The following is a 25,159-nucleotide window of genomic DNA, read 5'->3' as shown; positions in this document are numbered from 1 at the left end:
TGTTCTCAGCTGTCTTTCTTGGCCATCCCAGCCACACGGCCATTCATTAGTCCATCAAACCCTCGCTGGGCAGCTACTATGTGCCAGGCCCGATGCTTAGCGCCTGGGATGCAGGGTAAAGATAAGCCAAGCTCTCTGCCGTCTAGATGCTCCCTAGGGAGGGAGGAAGACAATTGGTTTTGAAACCAGACAAATTCTGGATCTGAATCCCTGCTTCCCACTTATTACCTAGGTCAAGGTGTTTGTTCTAAGCCTCAGTTTCCCCATCTGTAGACTATACAGCCTTAGTCATGGAGTTAATACAGGGACCAAAGGGGACTACAGATGCAAGCACCCAGTGCCTCGTACAGAGCGAGGCTCCATAAGCAAAAGCTGGGGTGGGGGAGGTGGGGAGCAGTTTGTTGCTTTGTCCCTGAGCTGCTATGTAAAAGTTTTCATGGAGAGAGCAGAAAAGAGCAGTTTTGAAGAGTGTTTAGAATCCTTTGCAGATTAAAATACTACCCAAATCTGACCCCCACCCCTGGGGGTTGTCATAGCCCCCACTGGATCCTCCAGCAACCAAAGACCCCCTCACCCCCAGACACTCCTGGAGGGCTTGGGGTGACAAGGACCACACGCAGACAGCACCCAGCACCGTGGTCTCCAGGGCCTTTATTTAGGAAGGTACAGAGCATCTGCAGTCTGTTTGCCAGGCACTGTGCGGGGGTTTGTAACAGCTCCGTTTTCTCCAAAGGTGTGGCGGGGAGAGGGGTGCAGGAGGAAGGAGGATGCTCAGGGGAGTTCTCTCCTCCAGAAAAAGGCACTGGCAGGGGGTGAGCACCCTGCTTCTTCCCAAGCAACGGCCTGGGTTATATACACATGGGGGTTGACCAGACGCAGAGAAACTCAAAGCTAAATACAGCGAAGCGTGGAAAGAGTCCATGGAGGAGGGTGGTGGGGTAGGGTGGGAGGATGGCCAGGGCTGCATCCGGCTCTTTCCATTGGGTGGGAAAGGAAGTTCAGAAAGAAGGCAAAGCTTTAAAGGAGGAACAGAATCCAGCCTCTCAGACTTAGTGTTTTGTGCAATTAAAAAAACCCGACAAAATAAATATAACTTAAAAACTTCTTACATGACACTAAAGGCACATCTGGGACAAGCAGTTGAGATACCTCCCTCCACTGTTGAGCAGTGCTGAACCCCAAGGGCCCCGGGGCCCCATGGGGACAGGGCAGAAAGGGCGCCCACTCACCTGTGCGCAGGTGTGCACACCACGTCCCACCCTCCCGGCACCTGCACGGCCGGGACCCAGGGAGTCCCTGCCTGGACCAGGCTGGCTGGGGAAGGTTTTCAGACCGCCTGGGCAGGGGTTCTGGGAAATCACATTCCAGGATCCATCTATCCCGCTCGGTCAAGGGAGTGGGGGGACAGAGGGGAGAATGGGTTGAGAGAGAGAGTAGGTATGCAAGAGAACTAGCATGGGAACTACAAACCCCCCAAACCCCTAATAGCATTAACCCTAGAAAGATGCCACTTTCTACCATTCACATATATACTGTAACTCAAAGCAAAGGATCGCCAGTAAGAGGCCCTATGGGCCTCCTTTAATGGACAAGTCACTGGCATATTAGCACATTGTTTGCAAACAACTGGTACCTGCCTAAAGTGCTTGGAAAGTTTGTTCTCTTAAATTGGTTAAGTTGGTCCCCTGTAATTTTTGTTCATAGCATTAATTTGCTTTAGCAAACTCTTTTCATAGATAGAATGAGGGTAACTTGGCCAGCCCATAGTCGTAGAACTTTTACATCTGAATTAATGCTGTCCCTTCCCCGCAGACAGGAGCAGCCCAGACCCCCGGGGTCCCTTCTGACCCAGCTGACTACAGCTCCCAAGACCCCGGGCTGACTTTGGTGCTTCTGCCTTCTAGGGTCATGTGGTGTCACAAGGTCTCTCGTGCTCAGCCGGGAGGGGGTGTGACCTTTAGCAAGGCAGCCCACACGGGAGCTCACTGCTGTTTTGAACAAGAGCCAGGAAGTTCAAAACTGATTTCCATTTTTAAACTCTGTACTTATGCATCCTCATGTGTCCCACCTTCTGCCCCCACCGACCGTCACTCACCCAGCATGAAAAGGGAAATGAACGTGTCACGTGGGCAAGTTGACAGTTCCCCCAGAGACCCTGCGGTGACAGGGGGCAGCCCAGGAAGGCTTCCCCCTGGATTGGTCCTCCAGGCACACACCCCTGGGGACACATCATCTCCAAGTGTCCCTGGACCAGCTCCCTGCAGAGCAATGGGTCCAACCTCCGACAGCAAAGGTGAACACCTGGGGTCCAGCTCCAAATGGCCAAAGAGCTGGACTTTTGTTCTTTACAACTCACGCAAATTTACATTCTTCTCAATAATGTAGACCTACTTGCTTTACAATTAAAATAAGGCTTACAGTTGGTTCCTTGTGAATCTTCAAGCAACCTAGAGACCCCAGGAAGAGATGCCTGGCACCCTCCACATACTCTGGAAGCTGCTCACACCGTATCTGGGAAAGCGGGTCTAAGCCCTTCAGGCCGTTAAGACTTATTTCGGGGGTGGGGGTGGGGGGTGGGGGAATGATGGCAGTAAGCCAGCTTCCTGCCTCCTCCCTGCTTAGCGCTGGCCTGGAGCTCTGCCCCATCACTGCTGGGGACCCTGGGCCTCACGAGCAGCCTGGGTGTGCAGGAGGTGGACCACCTGGCACCAGGAAGTTGGGAGGTGAGGGGACAGGAGAGGAATGTCCTTGGCAGGTTCTGTCTTTTTTCCCCTGGGGCTGCCTGGGCCCTGGCCCACTGCCCTCCAGCCCTGAGGACCCTGTCACAGCAAGGCGGGGAGTGGGAGGTACAAGTGGCTCTGGGGGTTGGGTGGCATCCCTGGAAGCTCAGGGTTGCAGAATGTCCCTCTGAATTCACGGGCGAAAATCACAGACGGGAGAACGCAGCTCCTGCCTGCCCCCTCCTGGGAAGGCCAGTGTCAGAGAGCACAGTCAAGTTGGGTCTGGACTTCTGGCTCCTGGGTCTGTCCCAATGCTGGAGGGTTTCAATACCGGATGGATGGGGTCTCTGCTTTAGCGGCCCTACAAAGGCCACCACGGCATCTCTCGGAGTCCCCAGGCTGCTAGGCAGAGGGTACTTTATTCATGGCCAACATTCTGTTCCCAGTGGTTTTGTGCCCCAAATACCAGAAAGCCTGGCACCAGGCACCTATTTTTACAGCACCAGCCCATCCCCAGGCTGAGAGGATGGGGCAGGAACCGGCTGTGCCTAACAGTGGTGCCAATAGCACTCACTGGCCACCAGGGGGCAGCAGGCCTCCACAGGTAACCTGCCCAGCCGCTTGGGGGTGGGGGGCTCTTCTGTTAGCTGGAGCCAGGAACCCCACGGCTACCTGAACCTCCCTCCAGGTCTAAACCCTACTGACCTCCCTGCAGGCGGCCAAGACTGGGTTTGGGCATTTCTCTGCCAGTAAGAGATCCTATTGAGAAAGCAAAACGGAAGCCCCGGCTCCAAACCCTTCAATCAGTCAGTAACTAGAAAATCTCATCTCGTCTACAAAGTGTCTTGTAGTGCCATTTGGGAGGGTCAGTTCTAGGGCTTGCACCCAGGTGGAAGTGAAGGAAAAATTCAGAAGGAGAAGGGAAGCAAGGGGGAGAAGACGCCAGGGTGGCGACGAGGTGGGGCGGAGGGTAGCCTCAGGAGAGGGGGGCGCCCGGGCACATTTCCGTCAGGATGTCGATGAGGTTGTTCAGACCCGACAGGTAGCCGTCCTCCCGGTTCCCTTCCTGCCACGGGATGTCGTGCTGCAGGGTCTGGCCCTCGGGCAGGGGCGTGGTTTTCCCAAAGTCGATCATCCACACCTTGGCCTGTTCCTTCTTGTCGTGGATGAAGAGGAGGGAGCTGCCGATGACCTGGAGGGGAGCAGGGGGGTGAGGCAGGGAAAGGGCCGGGGCCCTGCCCTGCCCTCCAGACAACAAGCCGGCACCTTAGGGGGGCTTGGAAAAAAGCCTGAGACCTCAGGGAAGTGGAGCGAGCTTTGCTCAGCCGATGGGCTCTGTCCCCCATTCTCACCTGAGCGGCAGAGCCTGCCCGAGTGGCCACGCCATGGACGGGGGACATGGGACCCAGAACGATGACCGCCCACACTGCCAGGGAGGAATGTCCAGGAGGGCAGACCCCGTCCCCATCCCCCAGTCCCAACCTGCACACTTTCCTCTATTTCTAGACCACAGCTGACCCATCCCTCAGCATCTCTGAGTGCCACCCAACTGCCCGAGGGGGAGGTGCCAAGGAGATGCCACACGCCTGTCTGTGGGGAGACCGGAAAGGACCCTGTCCCAAGGCACTCACAGCCCCTCGGGGAGGGCGGGCCGCCAGGCTCAGGTCACCCCCAGCCCGGGAGCACACCTGCTGCAAGTCCTGGGCAGACAGGGCTTCTGAGGCTGGTCTTTGCTCACAGTCTCTGCCAGGGACAGCGGGCACCAAGACCCCTCCCTGCTGTGGTCAGAGCACCTGCGCAGGGTAAGGCGCTTTCCCAAATATGAACACACCCTCCAACCCCCTGGGTCACCTGTGTGAGGCCCGAAGGAGACGTGGGGGTGTGGGGAGGCGCTGAAATGTCATTCTAGCTCCCAGGGCCCTGGCCAGGGCAGGGAAGACCCCCTGGATGTGCTGAGCTCAGAGAAGAGGGCTTTCTCTTCCCGGATGGAAAAAAGCAGAAGCCCCAGTTCATTTGGCCTCAGTCTAGACCTGAAGTTTCCAAGTGAAACTCCAGAAAGAGTACAGCAAAACAGTTTTTCAGGAAGTAACAGCAAAGTGCTGAAGAAGGGGGGGCAAAGCCGTGAGACGAAGCCTGGGGCTGCCAAGTGGGCAGCCGCGGGTCCTTCTGTCCACGCAGGAGGTCATGGGCGGCTCTTCGGCCTCAGGTCCTTTCAGCCTTGGCCCCAGGCTGTCCTCCAGAGAAAGCAGGCCAGCTGGAGGAAGCTCTGCACGCTGCACAAAGCTAAGAAGACAGAGAGACCCCAGGAGAAGCCAAGGACCCAGGGACACTGGGCTTCAGTGAGGACAAAGGAAGAAGAGGGCATTTCCAGGATGGCCGGACCCAGTGCAGCTACACAGGGCAGAGCCAGGCCGAGACGGCCCTCCGTATGCCCCACTCCTTCCTTATGGGCGGCCCGTCTAGGAGCAAGCAGGTCTGCTAGCACCGGGGTCAGGCACACAGCTCAGGCGGGCGTGCCCAGGGGTCGTGGCCAACCACACGGAACATGGCTGTCCGTCCCCGAGGACAAAGCCCCACACCTACCTCATGGCACTTGAAGAAGGGAGAGACTTCCAGGGTGGCCCGAATGTCCTTTAGCCGGTCCCGGTAGGCGATCTGGGAACAGAAAAGATGACCAGATTTTTAAACACGTGGGTGTGGGAGGTGGATTTTAGGTGCTAATCGGCCCGTTAGAGTCTCTGAGCATCAGCGTGAGAGGGCCTTACACCCTGCTTATTCCAACCTCCTCATCTAGAAATGAAGAAACTGAGGCCCAAAGAAGGTGGAGCGGCTGGGGCTCTGGTGCCACACTCCCTCCACTACACACTGCTTTGTGACAGGAGGCGCGGTTTGGGGACGGGGGAGCGGGGGACAGTTCCCGAGCAGCCCGGAGGCCTCCAGGAGCCCCTCACATGAGGGTTAAGTCTATCCTGGGACGCCAGCAGTGTGGAGGCAGCACCCAGAGAGCCCGGTTGCCATGGTGCTTGTCTTCCTGATACAAACTTCAGTGCCCTGAACGCTTGAAAAGAACAGAATAAGAGAGCCAGAGCCACAAATATCTCTGCCAGTGGCCTCTCCACAGAGCTGTGCTGGCCCTGGGGGTGCCCGCCCTCCCCAGGGGCTGCGAGGGAAGCCTGTCGCACACAGGCACGTAGGGTCCCTTGATGCCCATTTGAAGCAGCGCCAGCCTGGGGCTCAGGACCAGGAATAATCCCTCTCGTCCGGGCGCAGGCAGCACGCGTTCTGTGGCAAACTGCTGAGGAGCCGGAATCCTCCCCGGCCGCTGACCCGGCGTCCAGAGGCTCCAGCTATGGAAGAGTTGGGGTGCCTGTCCCGTGACTGAAGCCTCAGCTCTTACCATGGCCAAGCGAAGTCTCCCAGCTGGAAAAGGTGGGTAGGGAAACTCCCCAGTTCCAGCCGGTGCTGAGGCTCCTTGGAGAAAGGCTGTCTGGGTCCAGCCCTCCCCACTCAGCATCCCAGGAGCCTGTGCAGGGGATGGTGCCTCTCACAGGGACTCCAGGGCTCAGGTCCCTGGTGTACCCAGGTCTCTGAGTGTCACAGGGCGCCCTGTCCTTGGGGTGTGGGGACTCAACACACCCTACCTCAGCTGATCTCAGTGCTCAGAGCCTCTGTCCAGCAGCCTGCCTGCGGCGAATGAAGTCACTTTGTTGTGAACTTCTGCCACCCACACCTCCAGGCTCAGAGAGAGCCCATCAGTTCTGGCTGGGGAGGGTGACACGGCACCTCGCCCCGCAATGCCCGCCCACCTCCCTCACTCAGTCTCAGCCTGGTGGAGGCCCAGCCAGGCCTAGAAGCACAGGGACCAGCAGGCTGCCGGCCCACCTGGGTGTGAGCTCCAGCTCCCCCTTTCCTCGCTGTGTGCCCTTGACCTCTCAGTCTCCTCATCTGTAAAATGGGGACAAGGATGCCAACCCGCGGCAGAGGGCTGCTACGAGGGTTTGATGAGCACTTGGCACAATACTTGGCCTTAGAGGAATATGGGCATCGGAAGGGGTTGCTCTGAAGGGGATGGAGACGTTTTTGGGAGCTGAGCTGCTGGCTAAGGGAAAGAGTGAGCGCGTGTTCACCCGCTGGATGGGCTGACAACCACACCACCTCCCTCCTCACCTTCCAAGCAGAAGCTTGGGGCCAGGGTTTTCTGTGTGGGAACCTCGGTTCTGTCTCGGGCTGGGCAAGAACCTCCAGAGGGGGTGCAGCTACCCCTGCCCGGAGACCACACGGCCCGACCCCTTCACAGGGGGCACCCGACTCACCAGGATGTTCCGGTTTCCTTTAGTGAATTCTCTGAAGGCCTCGATCACCTGCTCCCTCGTTTTGGTCTTCTTGAAGTCCCGGTTCACGGAGCCATCTTCTTTCTGAGAAGGAGAATGACACAGTGCCTCAGAGCCACGAGCCCCAGGCTGACCCCCGGGCAGCCAGGTGCCCACACGGGGCACAAGGAGGCAGGCGCCGCGTGGTCAATCCGACCGCACGGCACGGGGGGGCCTGTCATGCGCCCTGGCTGAGGAGAACAAAGCGGGTGGCACCAGCATCCCAGGCAGAGTAAACGGCATTAGTGAGGCCCGGAGGCCCGAGGGGCGCTTGGACCAAGACTGGAGGAGTGAGGCTGCGGGGCCCACCCGTCCATCCTGAGGGTCCTGAGTGTGAGCAACTGGGGGCTGAGGGAGATGCACGGGCCTCTGCTTCCACAAGGGGCTGGGTCCCCAGAACCAGGGTGCCTGAAGGTCCCTGCTGCCCAGGGACACCCTCCCTCACCACAGGAGAGAGGCGTTCCTCGCCCCAAGCTCAGCTCGATTCCCTTGTAATGGAAGGTCTCTTACTTAGGCTCCCTGAAAGCGAGGATAAAACACAGCCCGTCCCGCTCCCTTCCCCACCCAGAGCACGGAATGGCTCCACTTCCTGAGCCCGGTACTATGTCTGTTCCAGGTTGTTCAGGCAACACGTGGGGCTCAGCATCTCTACGAGGAAAGCTGTTCTTTAAGATCAAAGGGTGAGAAAGGCTGGCTCCACTAGGCCCCCAGACGTGCGTCTGTGCACCACCAGGGTGGAGCTGAGCGCTGCCGCTGCCCCTGCAAGAATAGGCAGGACCCTGGGCAGAGGGAGAGAGCCGAGGGCTGGGCCCTCCCCACAGGGGTCTCTGCAGGGCCTTTCCTGGACCAGGGATGGGGGAGGCGGGGGTGTGCTGGTGAAGGCAGCTGGCTTCTTTCGGAGCTGGTGGCCCGCAGCCCGAGAAGATGGGCTGTCGGCCGTTCCTGCAGCTGGACAGTGGACAGAGACCAGGAGATCCAGCGAGAGACGGAGAGAGAGGTCAAGGGCAAAGCAGACTGTTTCAAACAGATACAGAAAGGAAAGGAGCCTTAAGAGGAAGAGGATGAGCGTATAATTTACTCTCCCACTGGATCCAAAAATACAGCAAAAGCCGATTTCAGAAGACAGGGGAGGGGCAGATGGCTTTCTCAAGCCTAGAGATCATAAAGCAGCTGTCACAGGGGAAGGCGAAAACTTTGCCCCACTCGAAACCATCGGCAGTGAGGCACTGCCCCGCAGGAACTTCCAGACAACGCCATCAGCAAGGAGGCTGTCCTAGCTTCTCTCGCTCATGAGTCAGGGCTCCCCGCTGCCCTACTCTGACTCGAGGGCTGGCCAACGTGGGCCAAGAATGGGCAGAAAACAGAAACCCGAGTACGCTCGGACTGTCCTCTGCTTGAGAGGGACGGCTGCCCGAGACCGAGGGGCCAGCGCCTCACAGCCCTGCTCCTTGGGGTGAAGCGTGTGTCCGAGCAGAGGCTCTCCAATCTAGCAGCAAAGGAGGCGTGTGGGAGCCTGGGTCTAGGGAGAGCATTCTCAGGCGCTTCTTGGGAGAGTGAGAGGAAAGAAAAGACAATGAGGTGGCCCCGATGCTGGGAGTGGCCTCGGTGCAGCCTCCCCAGAGGGGCTTGATGACCGGAGGAGCAGCGCCTAGTTCTGCCTCCCAGGCAGATGGCTCGGATGTCAGAGGCAGCCGGCACGCTCCCTCTCTTGGCTGCATCTCACTGCCAGTCCTGATTTTCGGGCCCTGGGCAGAATATGAGCCAGCTCCCGGCACTGGCATGCAGCAAGCTGCCTCCTGGGTGGGTGGGGTTCTCAGTGCTGGGCATGGTCTGGGCTAGATGTAGGGTCCTCGGCGGAGGGCTCAACGCTGGGTGGGGCTAGAAGCCAGCCCTGCTCCGAGGCCCCAGCCCCCTACATGGCCATCCCACCCAGACCCAGACCAAGGAGTAGGCCGGTTTCCCCAGATGTCTGTCCCTGGGGGCTGGCTGCCCATGCCCTGGGTCCGTATGGGGAGGAATCTTACAGCCTCTGTAGGGTCTTGAGAGCAGCCAGGACCGCTGGGTGAATGCTGCTGGAGCCCCAGGACCCAGTCCCTTCCCCACCCAGGAGCGGGGCGGCTCAGGCCACCGCCGGCTGTCCTCACCTTGATGCCCTCGATCCTGAACCCGAGCGTGGCCGTGGAGCTGATGGTCTCCCTCCACTGCATGTACCGCGGCTTGGTCACAGCCCGCTGGGCTTTCTCCTCCTCGGTAGGGGCCTCTGGGTCCACCTCTATCATCTTCTGGTACATGTCCTTCCGGAGGCTGGGCTTCTTCCGGGCCTTGGTGAGTTCCTCCTCCAGGTAGGTCCTGGGAGGGAGGGGAAGCCACGTGAGGGCCAGTGTCCAGAGTGAGGCCCACTGGTGCCTTGCCCGAGGGCGGCAGTCAGCTTAGCCAAGTCAGCCTCGTCCCGGACAGGTGCACATCTGCTTGCGCTGGGCCTGGCTGTCAACCAAGCACGGGCCAGCCTTGCCTAATGCGAGCAGCTTCGTTCCAAGAGCGCTGGGAAGGCCCGACAAAGCCCAAGGAGCTCTTCCTTCTGGGCACCTCACAGGATCAGCAGAGGAGCGAGGAAGAGGGGCAGCTTGGCAGCTCGTCCTGCTGGCGTGAGGGTGGGGCAGGGGGCTGAGGGCGGGTCCCCGCAGGATCCAGCTGTCCCCCCGGCTGCCTTCCACGAGGCGAGGGCTTCGTAAGCCAGCACCTGTGTGAGTCGCGGAGTGCATTTCGTCCACATCTCCCTGGTGCCCCGGCAGCCTAAGGGCTCTCTCCGAAGAGGGGGCACCTTCAGGCCAGAAGGCGGCCTCCGAAGTGGCCCCAGTGCTGGAGGGAGAAGCCCGTGATGGGAGGCAAAGCCTCGGGGCTCTTTTTCTACCACAGAGACGTGCTGGGCTCTTCCTGCCCCTCGGACCCCAGGCCTCAAGACAACGTGGCCAAGTAAACAGTTCACCGCCCTGACCTCCGCACGGGCTGGTAGGGTCCCCTAGGAACTGGCAGAGGTAACAGGACTGGGGACAGTACAGGATCTGGGCAGCCCGAGACCGGCTTCCCGGCCCCAGGCCGCCTCCCTGGCCCCTTCGCCAACGGGGTGAGTCACCCCTGCTGCACATCACAGACGCCCACCCTCCTCCCTGCTTCTATTTGAAGCTCCCCTTCTCCCCCACAGTGGGCTCAGCTGCTGCCTGTGACCCTTCCTGAAACAGGAATCCGCAGCGTCAGTTGAGTAGAGGGAAGTCGTCTCCCTGGGCCTGTGTGCGTGGGCGTTGCCCACACAGCGGCCTGTGACAGCAGGCCCAGCCTCCACTCTCCATCTGTCCCCGGGGCCTTGCTCTACCACTTCCCACCATACCTCCAACCTGCCGGCTTGGGACCCAGAACAGACTGGTCAAATCCTTTAAAAGATAAGTTTCCAGAACCACTGTAGCAACTCTTTCAAGAAAAAAGCAAATCCTTGGTGGTGAACTTGGGTCTGGTCGTTTAGGACCTTCCAGCGGGTGATGCAGACCATACGGAGGTTCTGTCCTTGGCTGTGCCCTTGCACACACACACACACACACACACGTGCACGTACAAACGCTACCGCGTGCAGAGCCAGGTCAGTGCTGATGAGCGCTACAATGCAGAGCTGTGAGGCAGGCTGCTTTTGCATGGACTTGTGTCATGCTGGCCCATGTGTGTATTTGTGTGTGTGTGCTGCGTGGTGGGCAAAGGGTTTGCCATCCCCAGTGCTCCTGAGCGCACTGCAGGGGCCTGCGGGTGGGTGGGTGTTGCACTTCTGCAAAGACTTCTCAGTAGTTCCTTAAGCAGGAAGCAGCCCTCACCGTCAAATCCCTTTCCACATGGGGCTTGCTCCAGAAAGGGCCTGTGCAGCACAGTCTGGGCAGAGTTGCTCGCCCTCTGGGAGAGGAAAAGGGCCGGGCAGAGATGCCCACAGGGGTCACGAGCCTGGTGGTGGGGTCAGGGATCCACCGGGAGGTGAGCTGCAAAGCCTCCCCAACCCTGGTGTCCTGACACTGGCCCGGCCCACCTTGCCCACCCCAGCAGGAAGGTCAGCCAGCCCATGGGGAGCCAACAGGTGATACACCAAAGCCATCCACTTCCCACCATGCTCTCTCCAACCTGCTTCCCACCAGGGCACAGGTGCTACAGACAGCTCTGGTCTCCACCTGCCAGCCCTGGTCCAGAGGTCGGGAAGAAACTCCTGATTCTCCACGGCAGGCTACATGACACACAAGAGATACGGAGTCAAACCTAAGAAAACGCCCTAGAGCAATGTGAGCTTATGTCCATGTGGAACCGGGGTCCCAAGACACCCCTCGTTAGGACACTACAGGTGGCTGCATCACCTTTTCCTCAGGCCTCACCATGGCTGGGCCTGCTGACCAGTCAGCCCTTCCACCACTGGGACAAGTCTGTGACAAGTCTCAACCTCTCATGCCCCGGACTCAGGGTTGGTGGTGGCCCTGGGCTGCGGCCTCCTCCCTCTGGCAAGCACAGAACCCTTGGAAGTGCCAAGCTGCAGCCCAGGCTCGACCTGGTATTCAGAGGCCTGGTGCAGAGGCAGGCTGTGTGGCTGCGTGGCCCTGGGGAGTCCCTTAGCCTCTGGTGTCAAAGGGACTGCTCAGACTGGATGGTCCCATCTGCCAGGGCGGCTGTAAGGAACACCCAGCGCCCGCGGAGCACAGAAGGGCCTCCACCCCGTCCTCAGGACCCGTGAGACAGGGAAGGGGGTGCTGGGGTGGGACTGGTCCTGGGGAGACCTACCTCCTCCCCTCCATAGGGGATCCTCACACACCTCCTCCCTCAGCCTCCAGGCGGCCCTGCCCAGGACTGGGTTAAACACGTCCCAGCCTTGCTGGTCACTCTGGGTCTCTCCTGAGAGCCCTGGGTGCAGTGGGACAGAAGCTCCAGGCAGCAGGGGGATGGGGCAGCCTTGGTAAGAGAGGGGGCTCCTGTCCCCAGCAGCCTCCCAGGGAACAGACAGGCACCATGGCAGCCTTTTAGGACTGGCCACACGTTCTACCCACAGGGTGTACTTTTTTTGGCCCCGGTCTGAGTGAATACCGATCAGAATATTTTTGTGTCTCCCCTTGAGAGGGCACATCCTGGTGCACCACGGGAAGGCCTTCCAGGGACAGAAATAAGACTCTGGGGAGAGCAGTGGCCGAGTGGTGGCTGGAGGGACATTCTATCTTCTCCGTGTGGGCTGGAGATGGTGAGACCCCTGGATGGAGGGAGGGAGAGGCTGGGGACAGTGCAGAGAGTAGGGTCTCTACTTCCCCACCCCTTCCTCCCTGCCCTCGGGGCCAAGCCAAGGGAACACAGCGGGTCCGCCTGCAGGGTCAGGGTCTGATTTTATGACACAATTCCCAGGAGGAATGAGGAAGGAAGGAAAACTGACTGGTTTGGCTTGCTTCTTTCCTGCGGGCGCGCGCGCACACACACACACACACACACACACACACACCACACCCCTTTCTCAAACTCCTCTTATAAGAAATAAAACCGCTTAAACCATCCAAGGTAAACGCAGGCTCCAGCTGTGAGCTCTGCGTCTCGGAGCCTGGTCTCCCCGGAGAGCGGCGGGCCGGATGGAGGAGGCCCGTGTCTGGCCGTCCCGTCTGGCCACCTGCAGTCGGCGGCTCTCTGAGGCTTCAGAGGACTTCACCAGCCGCTGACCCGCCGGGGAGGACCTACTCCACGACTCCTGAGACTGGAATAGTCAGAGTCTGAGAGGAGATGAGAAAACCCTGCTGCCAAAGCAGGGCCCAGAGCACAGGCACCTGGGGCTCGGGTCCTCCTGGCTCTGCCCCCACTTCCTGTCTTCTCCAGCCCACTCCTCCCGCCTCCTTCCCTCCCAGGTCTTCTCTGGGCGGAGCCTGGTGTGTGGGGGGACACACCCATTTCCACACACATGCCCACATACCCATCTGGCCCTGTGCCCTGGACCACGCAGCCACTGGGCTGGGGTCACCGCCAGCCCCAGTCCAGAATGCGGCAAGCTGGTGACTGTTGTCAGGGCCTCTCGCGCTCCTCTCTACTCCACTGCACCCTTATGACAGGCGCAAGTCTCTTCTGGCAGATCAACACAATCTGCTAACCGGCTGCCTCTTTGGCTCGGTGTTGGGGTGTGGGGGGTGGGGGAGGGTGGGATGAGAACAGCCTCTACTCCAGTCTCCCCCTCGCAGCCCACATTAACGGGAAGCCGCCCCCTGCTCTCCCCAGCCATCCCACCTGACCAGATGGGCAGCTCTCTCTGCCCTCTCCCTGGGGAGGCTCCGCATCCACCAGGTCCCGTTTCTGGTCCCACCGGCTACCGGCTACCGGCCCCTACCCCGCCGGCCCCTGGCTCACCAGAGAAGGGAAGGGGCCGTCCTGAGCAAAGCCAGCACATATGTGAGATGACCAGAGCGGGGTCCAACCAGACCCCTGGCCCGGCCTCGTCCACATGAGGCCTCAGGGACAGCCCAGAAAGCCCGGCCTCCTGGAAGCCTGGAATGCCGTGCCTGGTATCTGCCGCACGGCCAGCTGGGGGCTGAGGGGCGGGTGTGCCCCATCTGAGGAGGCTGCCTCACCTGACGCCCATCTTGCAGTCCATCACGCACGGCGCGTCGAAGTCGGCCAGCAGGTCGTCCATCTGGTTGTAGCGCTCCCCGTCCTTCACCACGTCCCCGTGGTAGGCAGGCACGTAGGGTCTCAGCACATCGGCCATCAGCCGGTCCAGGCAGCGCTGCTCCGACTCACAGTGCTTCTTCAGAATCCTGCCATTGGCAGCCGCCTTGAAGCTCCCTGCACAGCAAGGTGGGAGGAGGCCCTGGGTCCCCAGCCTGAGCCCTCCCCGCTCTGACCCCCGCCCCTGCCAGGCATGCCCTCCGTCACAGGGCCCGGGCCTCTCGGGGATGCCGTGGAGCTTGCCAAGCGCGGGGCTGAAGGTGTGCCCCGGTCTCCACCGGTGGACCGAGCCCTTTAAGCGGAGTGGGTGCAAGTCCCAGTCCCCGCCCTGCCCCGGCCACACCCCGTGCCCTGACAGGCAACTCTGGGCTGGCTCCCGGACTTCCCCGACCCCAGGCTCCTCCTCTGAAGATGGAAGCACACCAGTGCTCACCGCAGGAGGGTGAACAAGACGAAGTGAGAGGTCTGTGCCAGGACCTATTCACCCCTCTCTGTGCGACTACCACCTCCCAACCCCACCATCGACCCTGCTTCCCAGCCACGAAAGTGTCTCCGGTCTCAGTGGAGGAGAAGCCTTGTTAGAACCGGATTTAGCGCCAGGAGAGGGAGACTGGCTGAGAAGCAGCGGTCCAAGGCTCTGCAGAGCTGGGTGGTGTTCCTTCTGAGCCACACCCTCAGGTAAGTATTGAGGAAGGGTGTCCATCCACCTGCCTTGGGGTCTGGGCCAACGTGGTTAAGGGTGTAAAAAAAAAATGTCAGACCCTGTGCTGGCCTGAAATCCACGGGCGGCCACTGAATTGTCCCCTGGGGACGATGCCCACCAAAGGACCACCATGAGTGGGCTAGACAGCCCTAGACATCCTCCCCTGTCACTGAGGGGCCACCTGGAGACCTCACGGCTAGCCCAGGGCGTGGCCACTGCAGCCGGTACTCCACTACGTCTTAACACTCTTGGGGCGACCTGCCTGCCTCTCCCACCAGCTACGAGCTCCTTCGGGGCTGACACTATATCTACATACGTATTGTCACCCAGAGGAACACCTTGATGAGGGGATACAACAGGCACTCAGGGAAGCACTTAGCTTTGTCTCTTTGTCCCAGGTGACAAATGGCAGGCAAGCTATAAAGACTGATGACTTCAACTGTTTTATTGAGTTAAAATGGAAGAGAGATTGAAAGAAAGAGATTGAAAGAGACAGAGAGACCGAGGGGGGAATGTGTGTGATTTGTGAAGAGGTGGCACAGACTGTGGAGAGGGCGGGTGTCCATGTGCATTTTTGAGGCAGTGTTAAGGCCCGTCTCTCAAGTATGCCTGCGACTGCAGACCACGAAGTCTCTCGGGGAGCACCTGTTCAGATGCTTCATCCCCGGGAGCATCCAGGGCCAGGCCCGTCCCCCACACGCGCTGGACGCCTCCCCAGAGAGCCGGACATCCTGTCAGAAAGTCCGGGAGAGCTGTGGCTACCTGCGTGTCCTGCCAGCTGGATCCAGGGGTACTTCTTCTTGAAGGACATGACAAAGGGAGACCAATGCACCATGTTTTTTATTTTCCTCCATGATTTGCTCTAGAAACAAGCAAACGAAAAGCTCTACATTAGAAGCAGAACTACTACTTTCTGGTTAGGATGAATTCAAAACCGGGGAGCCCCCTGCCTGTGGCACAGGACAAGAGGTGAGTCTGAGGACTTCACCTCCATCAACTACGTGGCATGCATCTATGGGCTTTGTCCCATTCTACAAACAGGCTGAGCAAAACACCCAGAATCAAAGGGACAAGGATCTGACAGGCTCTGGGAACAGAGGAAGGGAAGGACAGAGCGTTCTCCATCCAGGGCTGACCCCATCCCACGCCACTTCCCCATCAGGGGACAACTAAACCCGCACTGCCTTTCTTTGTGCCCCCTCTCAGTTCCCTCATCTGTCTAGTGAGGGATGGACAGCTGGTCCCACATGCTCTTTGGATCCGTGGACACTCTAGGACTCTAGAAAATGACCTTTTGCATCCCAACAGCAAGGGCCCCTCAGAGGAAGACCAGGGAGGCCACGATCACCCAGCTGCAGCGTGTCACCTCCTACTGCACTTGCAGATACGGTGCCAGCAGAGGTACCTCTTGCCTGTGAGAGGTTTGAGGAGACTTTAAAGGGAACTCCCCGGGGACAGCAGAGCCTCCAAGGCTTTGGTGCATACAGGGGTGAGCCAGCCCGCAGGACTCTCTCTCCACTGCACTTCTCCTTCTCAAGACATTTCTTAAGTAAAAACTCTATGTGTGTGTGTGTGTAGGAGGGGCTCCTTGGACAGAAAGGAGAACTAACATTTATTGAGCACCTTCTTATTTTATTTTCACAGCAAGCATGCAAGGTAATCATTATTTCCATTTGCAGAACCCAAGCCTCAGACAAGTAAGTGATAAAGCCGCATTTAAACCTTCACCTATATGACTACTTTAAAGAAAATCCTTTTTATCCCCAGCTGTAAACATTTCTCTCTATAAAAATATCCCTAAGTTACTTTAATAAGAACGGGCTGTAGACATGAAGATCAAGTGTCCCCAGACATGAGCCCCTGAAGGGAGTGATGAGAAGTGAAGCATTTCAAGCTCCTGAGAAGCGGGTCCCTGACCAGCAAATCCAGACAGTAAACCCCCAAGGCTCTGCGCTGGGAAGGAGAAGCTGGGAATTCTACAGAAGAGGGAGGTGAGGAGTGCTCCTGCCTGGACAGTGGACCCCTGGAGAGGCGGTTCCTCATTCCCTGTCCTGCAGCGTCCGCTAGCAGCCACGCTGAGGTTGCTGGACTGACTCCAGCTGCTGGAGCCCGAGGTTAAATCAGTCTCCTTCGTTTTTTTCTCTCTGGTGAGACTCAGCTGCTTCTGTCATCAAGGCTTCAAGTTAAAAATCTGTTTAAGGAGAAGAATTCTTCCCTACCGAACCTGGCAATGTTCACCCCACCCCAGAAACCCTCACTCCACTGCCAAGACCTAGTCTAAAGCGAGGTCAGCGCTCTGCCAGGCCATGTGACAAAGGGCCGGCCTCACCGACAAGGGTGTTTTTCCTAGATCCTTCTGAGGGAGATCTCCGAAGAAGGCTAAGGAAAGCCAGCGTTTCTTATCTAAGCACCCAGAAGGCTGCACAAACACTCAGGACAGACAATGCACGAGGGCAGCAATGGGAAAACCTAATTACATGGAATGACCAACCAAGTGATGGTTTGTCCAGAAGAGAAGTGCACAGCTCTCACCACCTGCTGGTCATACCCCTGCAACAGAGCTCAGAGGGGACGAGGGTCCGACGGGTTCAGAGTGGGGTGGGAGGAGGGGGAGGGCAGAGCATTCTCCATCCAGGGCGGACCCCATCCCACGCCACTCCCCCATCAGGGGACCACTAAACCCACACTGCCCTTCTTCATGCCCCCTTCTCAGGGCCTCAGCTTCCTCATCTGTCTAGTGAGGGATGGACAACTGGTCCCCCCCCCACGCTCTCTGGATCAGTGGACACTCTAGGACTCCGAAAAATGACCTCTCGCATCCCAAGAGCAAGGGCCCCTCAGAGGAAGACTAGAAAGGCCACGATCACCCAGCTGTAGCGTGTCACCTCCTACTGCATTTGCAGATGCGGTGCCAGCAGAGGACCCAGGGAGGATGTGTCCCGCTGCCGGGGTCAGGGGCCTCCAAAGATGGATGCCTGCCGGGGAGGAAGGTCATCACAGAGGCTGACCCCACAGACGCAGGCTGGGGGCACAATCGAGGGAGCAGAAGAAGACTATTGCAGGCAGCGGGGCCTGTGGGAACAGAGAGGTCCGGGACTGGGCTTTGGAGCAGTTGGGCCGGATGTGCTGGGAATGGGAGCCGGAAGCAGTGGCTGATAAGGGTTAGAGGGCGAGGCCAGCTCTGCACGCGGGGCCGAGATGCTTGGACTCTGGGCAGTGTGGTGTTGGGGAGGCAGGCTGCCCTGGGCCTGAATCCTGGCTGCGTCTGCGAGCCCCAGAGGTAAAGCCATTAGAAGTTCATGGGCACAGGGGTGTTTGTGGAAGAGTCTTAGTGGTCTGAGTTCAAGGAGGGGTGCCCCTGAAGTCATCCCAGGAACAGTCAGTCCGGAGCCAAGTGGCGGTGTTGCCATAGTTATTCAGGAATAAAGGTCACGGAGCCTGGGGCTGGACCAAACCCACCCTGTCAGGATGCAGCTCTCTGGGGATCCACGGGGACACACTGGGCAGTGGGCCTGGGACCCGGGAGGCAGGAGGGAAAAGAGCTGGGCGAGAACAGCCAGGTTCGAGTCCAGCAGGGGCATCTGAGCTGCAAAACCTCTAGTTCCCGGACCGCTCTTCAGGGGTCCAGAAAGGAGAGGGGTGCTCCAGGGTGGGGTCCTCTGATGGCTCGCGGGATCCAAGAGCCTCCCAACACGGCTGAGCTGAGTAAATGGGGCATTTTTTCCGCGTAGCTTCCTCTTTCCCACACCTCCTCCACAAGGGAGCATTTCTTCAACATGAAAATTGGGCCCCATATGGCCAAGGCCAGAGAGTCCCCCTGCTTCCAAGGTGGAATATTCCACTGGGGCGGGTTTGCACACCACGGGATTTCTCGACTGTGCTGGCAGCAGCAAGCAGGGGGTTTTCCTGTGAGTTTTAAATAGCGGTACCCAGGCAGTGCCTAGAGTCGCTGCCAAACATTAAACAGAAACGCAGGTCCAGGAAAGGCCCAGGAAAGACGGCGGCAGGGTGATCACCGCCCCTACCCCCGGCCCACGGGAGTGGAGAGAAACAAAAGGGCAGGAGATGACAGAGAATCGATTCCCTTACGATGCCCGGGAGACCACAACACCCATTTAAGAACCACCAACTCTAGGTAGAAGCCGCTTGCAGGTGGTGGGTCCCAGAGGGTCAGTTGGGCTAACAGTCTCCCTGCAAGCCCCTCGCTGGAGGAAGACACAGTCCTCAGAAATGGTCCTCTTCCCCACCAAAGACAGCCGACGAGGCAGGAAAGGAGGGCAGCCCAACAAGCTGGAAGAATTCCATCCAGAGGAATTGATCACCTTTTCCCTCCCGGGAGAGTCTCAATAGCCTCAGTCACTTCTCTGCAATCAGACTACAGTCCCAGGTCTCGAATTTCTCAAGCTGAGCTGTGTCACACACACAGGCAGCTCTCAAATGCCTTGAACACGGTGTGGCAAAGGGCACCTGGTCCCTCCCCCTCGGCAGCGCTGGCTGCCAGTTGATTTCACTGGCCCCATCCCTCCATCACCTCCCAATCACCAGGGTCATCTGGACACCCTCTGCTGACCCTTCCTGGAACGCCCCCCAGAGCTCCACACGCCTGACAGGCCCCCTGGCCTCTCTGGGCGGCGGGGTCCTCCTGTATAAATCTGAGGAGTCAGCTAGCTGACTCCGCCAAGCTCTACTCTGGCACGCTACTTACACGCAGATCTGATAGATAAAATGGCCTACCTAATGGATAAGCTGGGGTGTTCTTCCTAAGTCCGCTGGGCATGACAGAGCAAAGGGAATGGCTCTTAGAAACTCCCTGCAAGCTGGCATCCGTGGTCATCTCACCGGCAGGGCTCTTTTCCCTAGATGTGCAACAGGACGGACGGACGGCCAGCCTCCCCCAGCACTGGGCCTGGCGTGAGCGTTCATGACTCATCACTTATGGGCTCTCGCTATGTGACAGGAGCTGGACCGGGCTCCTTACAGCCTCATTTCTCATCTTCAAACAACCTGGTGGTAGATAGGATTCTTTTCTCTGTAAGATGAAGAATCTTACAAGCTGAGTTGCTTCGCCAAAGTCATTCCATTCTCCTCCCTGCCAGTAGGTTGCCACATCACCCTGGGAACCTCAAACCGATTCATCAACTGCTGTGCCTGTCAACAAGCAGGGGTCCTTCCAGCCCAGAGCACGCTGGGCAAGGTGATGGGGACAGAAGATTGGGCAGGAAGGACAAGGAGATTCCTTCAAGGAGGTTCCCCTGGGCGGCCAGGCCGCTGGGCTGGCAGGACAGTGCTCTGGGGTAGGGGGTCTTCCGGCTGTTTCTTCAGCAGAGGAGCCCAGAGCCTTTGGGAGAGGCTCCACAGCTGGCCATCAAAACCCCAGATAGTAGGTCTCATTCCAGGGCTGGGCAGGTGCCACTTCCAGCTTAGCCACCAGGTGACACAAGGCTCTCCCATGAGTCAGATCAGACCAGCTAATCGCTCCTAGACTGTGGCTGGAATGTTACACTTGGGATGTTCTTGGGCGGCACTTCAAGGGAAAGGCAAGCCCCACAAAGCCGATTGCCTCTTAAGCAGGGAAGGAGCCACAGGGTGGGCTGACGACACACAGCTCTCACCTTGATTCTGTGCTGGGTGTAAGCCAGCTGCAGACCAGAAGTGAGGTTTTTCAGGTGACACCTCAGGCTCATGGGCTTGGATGACCCAGCTCCACAAATCCCTAGACGACTGCACTCTTGGGTTAAATAAGCACTGATTTTGTTTCGCTCTGTTTTCTACTTGAGTGCAAGGCACGGCCTTTTTGTTACAGCCCTGACCTCACTCTGTAAGAGGTGGGGTCATGTTCTCTACTTCGGCTGCGCAGGAAAAGGTAGGGCCCTAATTCACACAGAGGAGCTCAAAAGGATCAGAAAACAGCCAGACCTGGGGAGTGGAGGCTGGTCCTTTACTACTCAGAGCTGCTGGAGACTGCCTGGGGCTCTGAAGCTGCTCTGGGCAGTTCCCTCCCTTCATACCTGACTTGACAGGAGCTGAAATATTCAGAGAATGTGGAGAGGGATTTGTAGCAGGAGAAAAAGCCTAGTAACAACAAAACCCCACCCCTCTTTAAGCTTGAGGTGACAGAAGTCACCTGGAAAGGGAGTTTCAGAACCTGGCCAACCCCAGCTGAGCCCTCTCCAGCCACTGGTGCCCTTGGAAGGCTCGGGGGTTCTCACTTTTCCCTCCTCCTCTTTGCCCGAAGACTTCTGGCCTCACAGCAGACGTGCATCTACTCCCTGACAGCCGATACCCCTGTGTGGCGACCTCTCCGCTCAGCACGAAGAGCCTCAGGGCGCCCGGGGTGGCCCTGGCGAGGAAGGGCAGCTTCTCATCCCTCTGGCCTGGACTCACCCAGAGCCCTTGAGAGCCCAGCGCGGAAACGGTCCACTGGCCAGTGGGGCCCAAGGGAGGAAGCCTGGGCAGCGTCTCTGACTCTGTGTTTATCTAAACCGGACTCCAAGCCTCCCAGGGATGCTAACGGCTCCTGGGTAAACGCCACCCTCTGGCTGGTTCCCCCAGCCAGTCATCCGCCTCGTGCCGCAGGGAACACTGCCTTAAATAAAAAGGCTAAGTGGATGACCTCAAAGGCAGGCCTTTCTTTGACTTCCATCAAACAGGCCAAAAGGACTGGTGGAGATGAGGAGAGGAAGGCGGGGAAGCAAGGACCCAGAGCCGAGGCTGGGGGCTGGGGGTGCCTCTAGGCACCCCACTCACAGGACACTTTAGCTGTCATCAGGATCAGCTGCATGATATGCACGGCCCAGAAGGGGTGGTGACACGGGGGCCAGCTGTTCCTTTGCTGGAGGACTGCCTCACATGCCCTAGGATGTCTGCAGGCCTAGCTCTCCTCCCCCATCCACACACGGAGGTACCTGCAGTTCAGGAAACACGTGTTCTCTCAGGGCCATGAGGTTCTGCAGGCGACCCCTGGCTCGCCCACCCTCAGACACCGCAAGGCTGACACCTTCCGCCACCAGGAATTTTTCGCAAGCAATGGAGTGGAGGCAAAGGACTCCGCTAACCCCCGGGCAGCTCAGAGACCCCGGAGGCCCTTCCTCTGCTTGAGCTGTCCCTCCTGGGTGATCCCACAGTGCCCAGGGCACGCCTGCACCCCAGCTCTCCTCTGGGCGAGTGTACCCTCCCGACAGCCAGGACCCCCAGCACCTGGCTCCACCAGATACTCGGCAACCCCCTGCCGCGGGTCCTGGAGAGGCCACCAGGGCCAGTCAGCTAGGCCTGCAGGTGGGAACCTGGTCAGAGCCTCTGGAAGTAAGTTGAAGTTTCCAGGGTCTTGCGGGCTCTGCTGCCCTCTTGTCGGCCCCAGCGGTGCCTGCACTGTCTCCTGTCTGGAGAAGCAGGCCTCCTGAAGACAGCTCCTGACAATGCCTCTTTACCCAAGGCAGCCGGCCCTTCCTGCAGCTTCCCTTCCCGCTGGCTTTGCCAGGCTTGCCGCTGTTTCCTCCCTGCAAACTCAGGCTGAAGCGACGCGCTCTTCCCCTCCGTCTCGAGTGTGTTTAAAATCCTCTGCCTCTGAGGCAGGCCACAGCGTTGGATTTTGTTTCCAGAAGACAGCACACGACCCAGGCTTTGGAGCTAGAACGATCCCTGGCTCTGCCACCTCCCGGCTGCAGCTGTGAGCAAGCCTTTGAACCTCTCCGACCTCAGCGTTCTCACCTGTAAACTGGGCACGATAACATCACACTTGCCCTGAGGCCCACTCTACCTGGTCAGTTCTGAGAGAACTGAAGAGGTGGTACACATGTACACGGGTGCTCTGTATACCGTCATTGGACAGGTGAACCTTAGATGTTCACTTTGTTTGTACTTCTGTGTCTGTTTTGTTTTGTTTTAATTGAAACAGTTTTCTCCTCCAAGGCATGGGAGACTGGCAAAAATCCGCTGGGCACTTCCATAGGGTCAGTCATCGCCGGTGGCAAGAAGATGAGCTAATTGTGTGGTTAATTGCTTACAGAACTTCCCTTTGGATGTTCATGGCAACTGCGAACACACAGGGCGGCTCCTGGGGCCTCGAGCTCTGTGACTCAGGGAGAGCAGAGCCGGCCGGCGTCCAGGTGCCTCGACACCAGTTTCTGGTCCAGAAGTTCAGTAAAGTTGCTAAAAGGATAAAGAAGAGTTCCCCAAAGAACGCCATTTCACACGTGTGGAACTCTGCTAGGCACCAGAGAAGTACATAATAAACAGTGAGACTGCTGAACGGATTTCATTTTATACAGAGGGTTTACACACTCTTCTTAACCCCCTTCCCATCTGAGCTGTTCCCCTAATATTCTACTCTTTCCTCCAGTACTTCCCTTTTTATTTAAATAGTTAGATCACTTGCCAAACTTTTATTTTTAGATAATTATAAAGAGTATCCTTTTTTTTGTTGTTGTTTTTGAGTGGAAGAGATGAAGGGAAATCTCTAAAATATCAGAAAAGGGAAATTATCTCTGGACCCTATGACTCTCCAAAGCAATATTGCCAGAATCCTTTGCCTTGCTGCACACGTGTGCATGTATCTATGATGCCTGTGCATATGTGCTGGTTAGTGGTGATAACCTGGCTTGTCCGGGGAAAGAGGCAGAGAAATCACATATTAAATGCCTAACATGTAGCTAGGTACTATGCTAATATTTCATGTAATCCTCACTCACAGCACTGATGCTTATCTACATTCTGCAAATGATGAAACATGTTCAGAGAGGTTAAGTAACTGGCTCAAGGTCACACAGCTTCCTGGTTTGCTCCGAGGATTTTGTTTTGTTTCAGCCAACAGGATAACTGGGCCCCCATCGCCTCTCCTCCAGTTAAAAAATAGCCTCAGATAAACAGCAAGTGCTTTGTCAAAAGAGTGACCTTTCAGATGGGGCAGGCTTGAATAATGACCCGCCTTGCCCTCCTTTCCAAGTGGTTCCCAGAACAGCCTCACTGACACCCACTTTGGGAAGACACATTAACAAAGCGCTGAAAGTGGGTGAAGACGCCCGTGCCCAGGAAGGTTCATTCTGTGTCAGTGCCTTTGTTCTGGCCTTGCAGAAGTCTGAGCAAAAGGCACTGAGTTGTCCATGTTTGGGAAAAATGCTTTTTTCTTCCTTCTTTTCTTCTTTTGGTCTTTCTAAAAAGCAGTTTGGGTTTCCCTAGTGATCGTTCTTTCCTTCGCTGGGGAAAAGGCTGTGCTTCTCCCAGGAGGCAGAGCCAGGGCAAGACAACTTTGTTCATTGTATTCGCCCTGGCAGGGCCCTCCTGTGACGGCAGCTGGGTGCGAGCCCAGGCAGGTAGGGGCCCCTGGCTCAATAGCTCCGTCCTGGAGGCCTGGTTAGAAACCTGGCTGGGGCCAAACCCACCCCTGCCAAAGTGAGCTGGGAGCCTGGAGCAGAGGAGGGAAGGCCTTTCAAAACCAAGACACCAAGGGTAGGAGAAACAAAGCCCAAGGACTTGGCAAGACAGGTAGCTCTGGCTAAAAATAAGCATCTGGATTTTAAGACTAACCGTCTTTCCCCTTTAACAGACAAGGAAACTCCCCTAAAAACCGAATGCAGAAACACTCTTTGAGAAAGACCTGAGTTATGTTGAATTTCATCCCTACCTCTCTCCCCACCCCACACAGTGTTCCCACAGGATGAGTGGTTCAGGGTCCTACGGCTGGCCCAGCGTTTCCTCACCTGTCCTGCAGGGAACCCACCCACAGATGGTCGGAATCACGCTGAGGCAGTGGGGTGGGCGACGTACCTCCCACAGCATCAGTGGCTGCTCTAGGGCAGGAGAATGAGGACGGCCGGGCCCTCACCAGACCCTGCGGGCCTGGACCCCTTGGCTACTGAGGGCATGAGAGGCAGGGACCCGCTCAGGGTGGGTGCTCTGTCCTCTCCATCCACTCCTGGTCGGATCAGAGGGCTGCTCTGCTCCGGGTTTGGAGCGTAGGACCCGGTCAGGGCCCAGAGCTCCTGTTGAAAAACAGGAGCTCCTGATACAAGTGTTCAGCTCGGGCTGGCCCTTCCCGAGGGCCAGGAAAACCCTGAGCAGCTGCCTTCTTCCTGTCGCAACCAGAGGCCCAGTTTCTGGGACAAGGGTAGCACCCAGATTGGCACACAGGGGTCCATCCCTCATTGCCATTCTCCCTCCCCTACCATCATCCAGAATCCCTGCCTGAGGAGTCCGCCCAGGCCCAGCTGGCCCGACTGGCCACCAAGAGTTCCCTGACCGCCTACAGGCGGGATCAAGGCCCCCACCAGGGACAGAGGGCCGCCCCAGACACCTGCCCACCCTCCTCTCCTACGCTCATGCTCTCGGATGCCCTCTCGGATCCTGCAGGGCTGGCCACCTTCTTGTCCCATGCCCACCCCACCTCCAGGTCCCCGCTCCCGCAGGTGCTCTACCTGCAGTGTTCTCCCCCCTCCTTTTCTTTATCCACATCCCACCTGTCCCCACAGCTGATGGTGCTGGAGTCCGTGAACTGGCCCTACCTTCTCCATAAAGCCTCTCAGACCAGCCACAGGCCATTCCAAGAATCCTCCCCGCTGGCAGGATAGGCTTTGAGTACTTCATGATTCTTGTGTCCTGTGCTGTGTCTCCCATCAGAGGGTAAGCTTCTGGAGAACCGGAATTTGTCCTAACACTTCTGGACG

At 58.0% G+C, this 25,159-nt stretch overlaps 1 protein-coding gene across 2 annotated transcripts in view; it reads right to left on the bottom strand.

The window, feature by feature from the left end:
* Positions 1 to 631: 631 nt before the first annotated feature.
* Positions 632 to 25,159, bottom strand: part of ITPKB (inositol-trisphosphate 3-kinase B) — a 96,921-nt gene continuing 72,393 nt past the window's right edge. Inside the window, exons 3-8 of one of the 2 annotated variants that reach the window (XM_032624974.1) lie at positions 15,264 to 15,363; positions 13,702 to 13,915; positions 9,235 to 9,439; positions 7,034 to 7,135; positions 5,304 to 5,375; positions 632 to 3,912 (exon numbers count right to left, since the gene is read on the bottom strand). In XM_032624974.1, coding sequence (XP_032480865.1) covers positions 3,697 to 3,912; positions 5,304 to 5,375; positions 7,034 to 7,135; positions 9,235 to 9,439; positions 13,702 to 13,915; positions 15,264 to 15,363 — 909 coding nt within the window. In that variant the 3' untranslated portion in view covers positions 632 to 3,696. The remainder of the gene's footprint in view (positions 3,913 to 5,303; positions 5,376 to 7,033; positions 7,136 to 9,234; positions 9,440 to 13,701; positions 13,916 to 15,263; positions 15,364 to 25,159) is intronic. The other variant, XM_032624975.1, reaches the window with a different exon arrangement.

Source organism: Phocoena sinus, chromosome 1 (assembly GCF_008692025.1).
Source record: "Phocoena sinus isolate mPhoSin1 chromosome 1, mPhoSin1.pri, whole genome shotgun sequence".
NCBI lineage: Eukaryota > Metazoa > Chordata > Mammalia > Artiodactyla > Phocoenidae > Phocoena > Phocoena sinus.
Note: the sequence above shows the minus strand (reverse complement) of the source record. Positions and strands in the feature narration are given on the sequence as shown.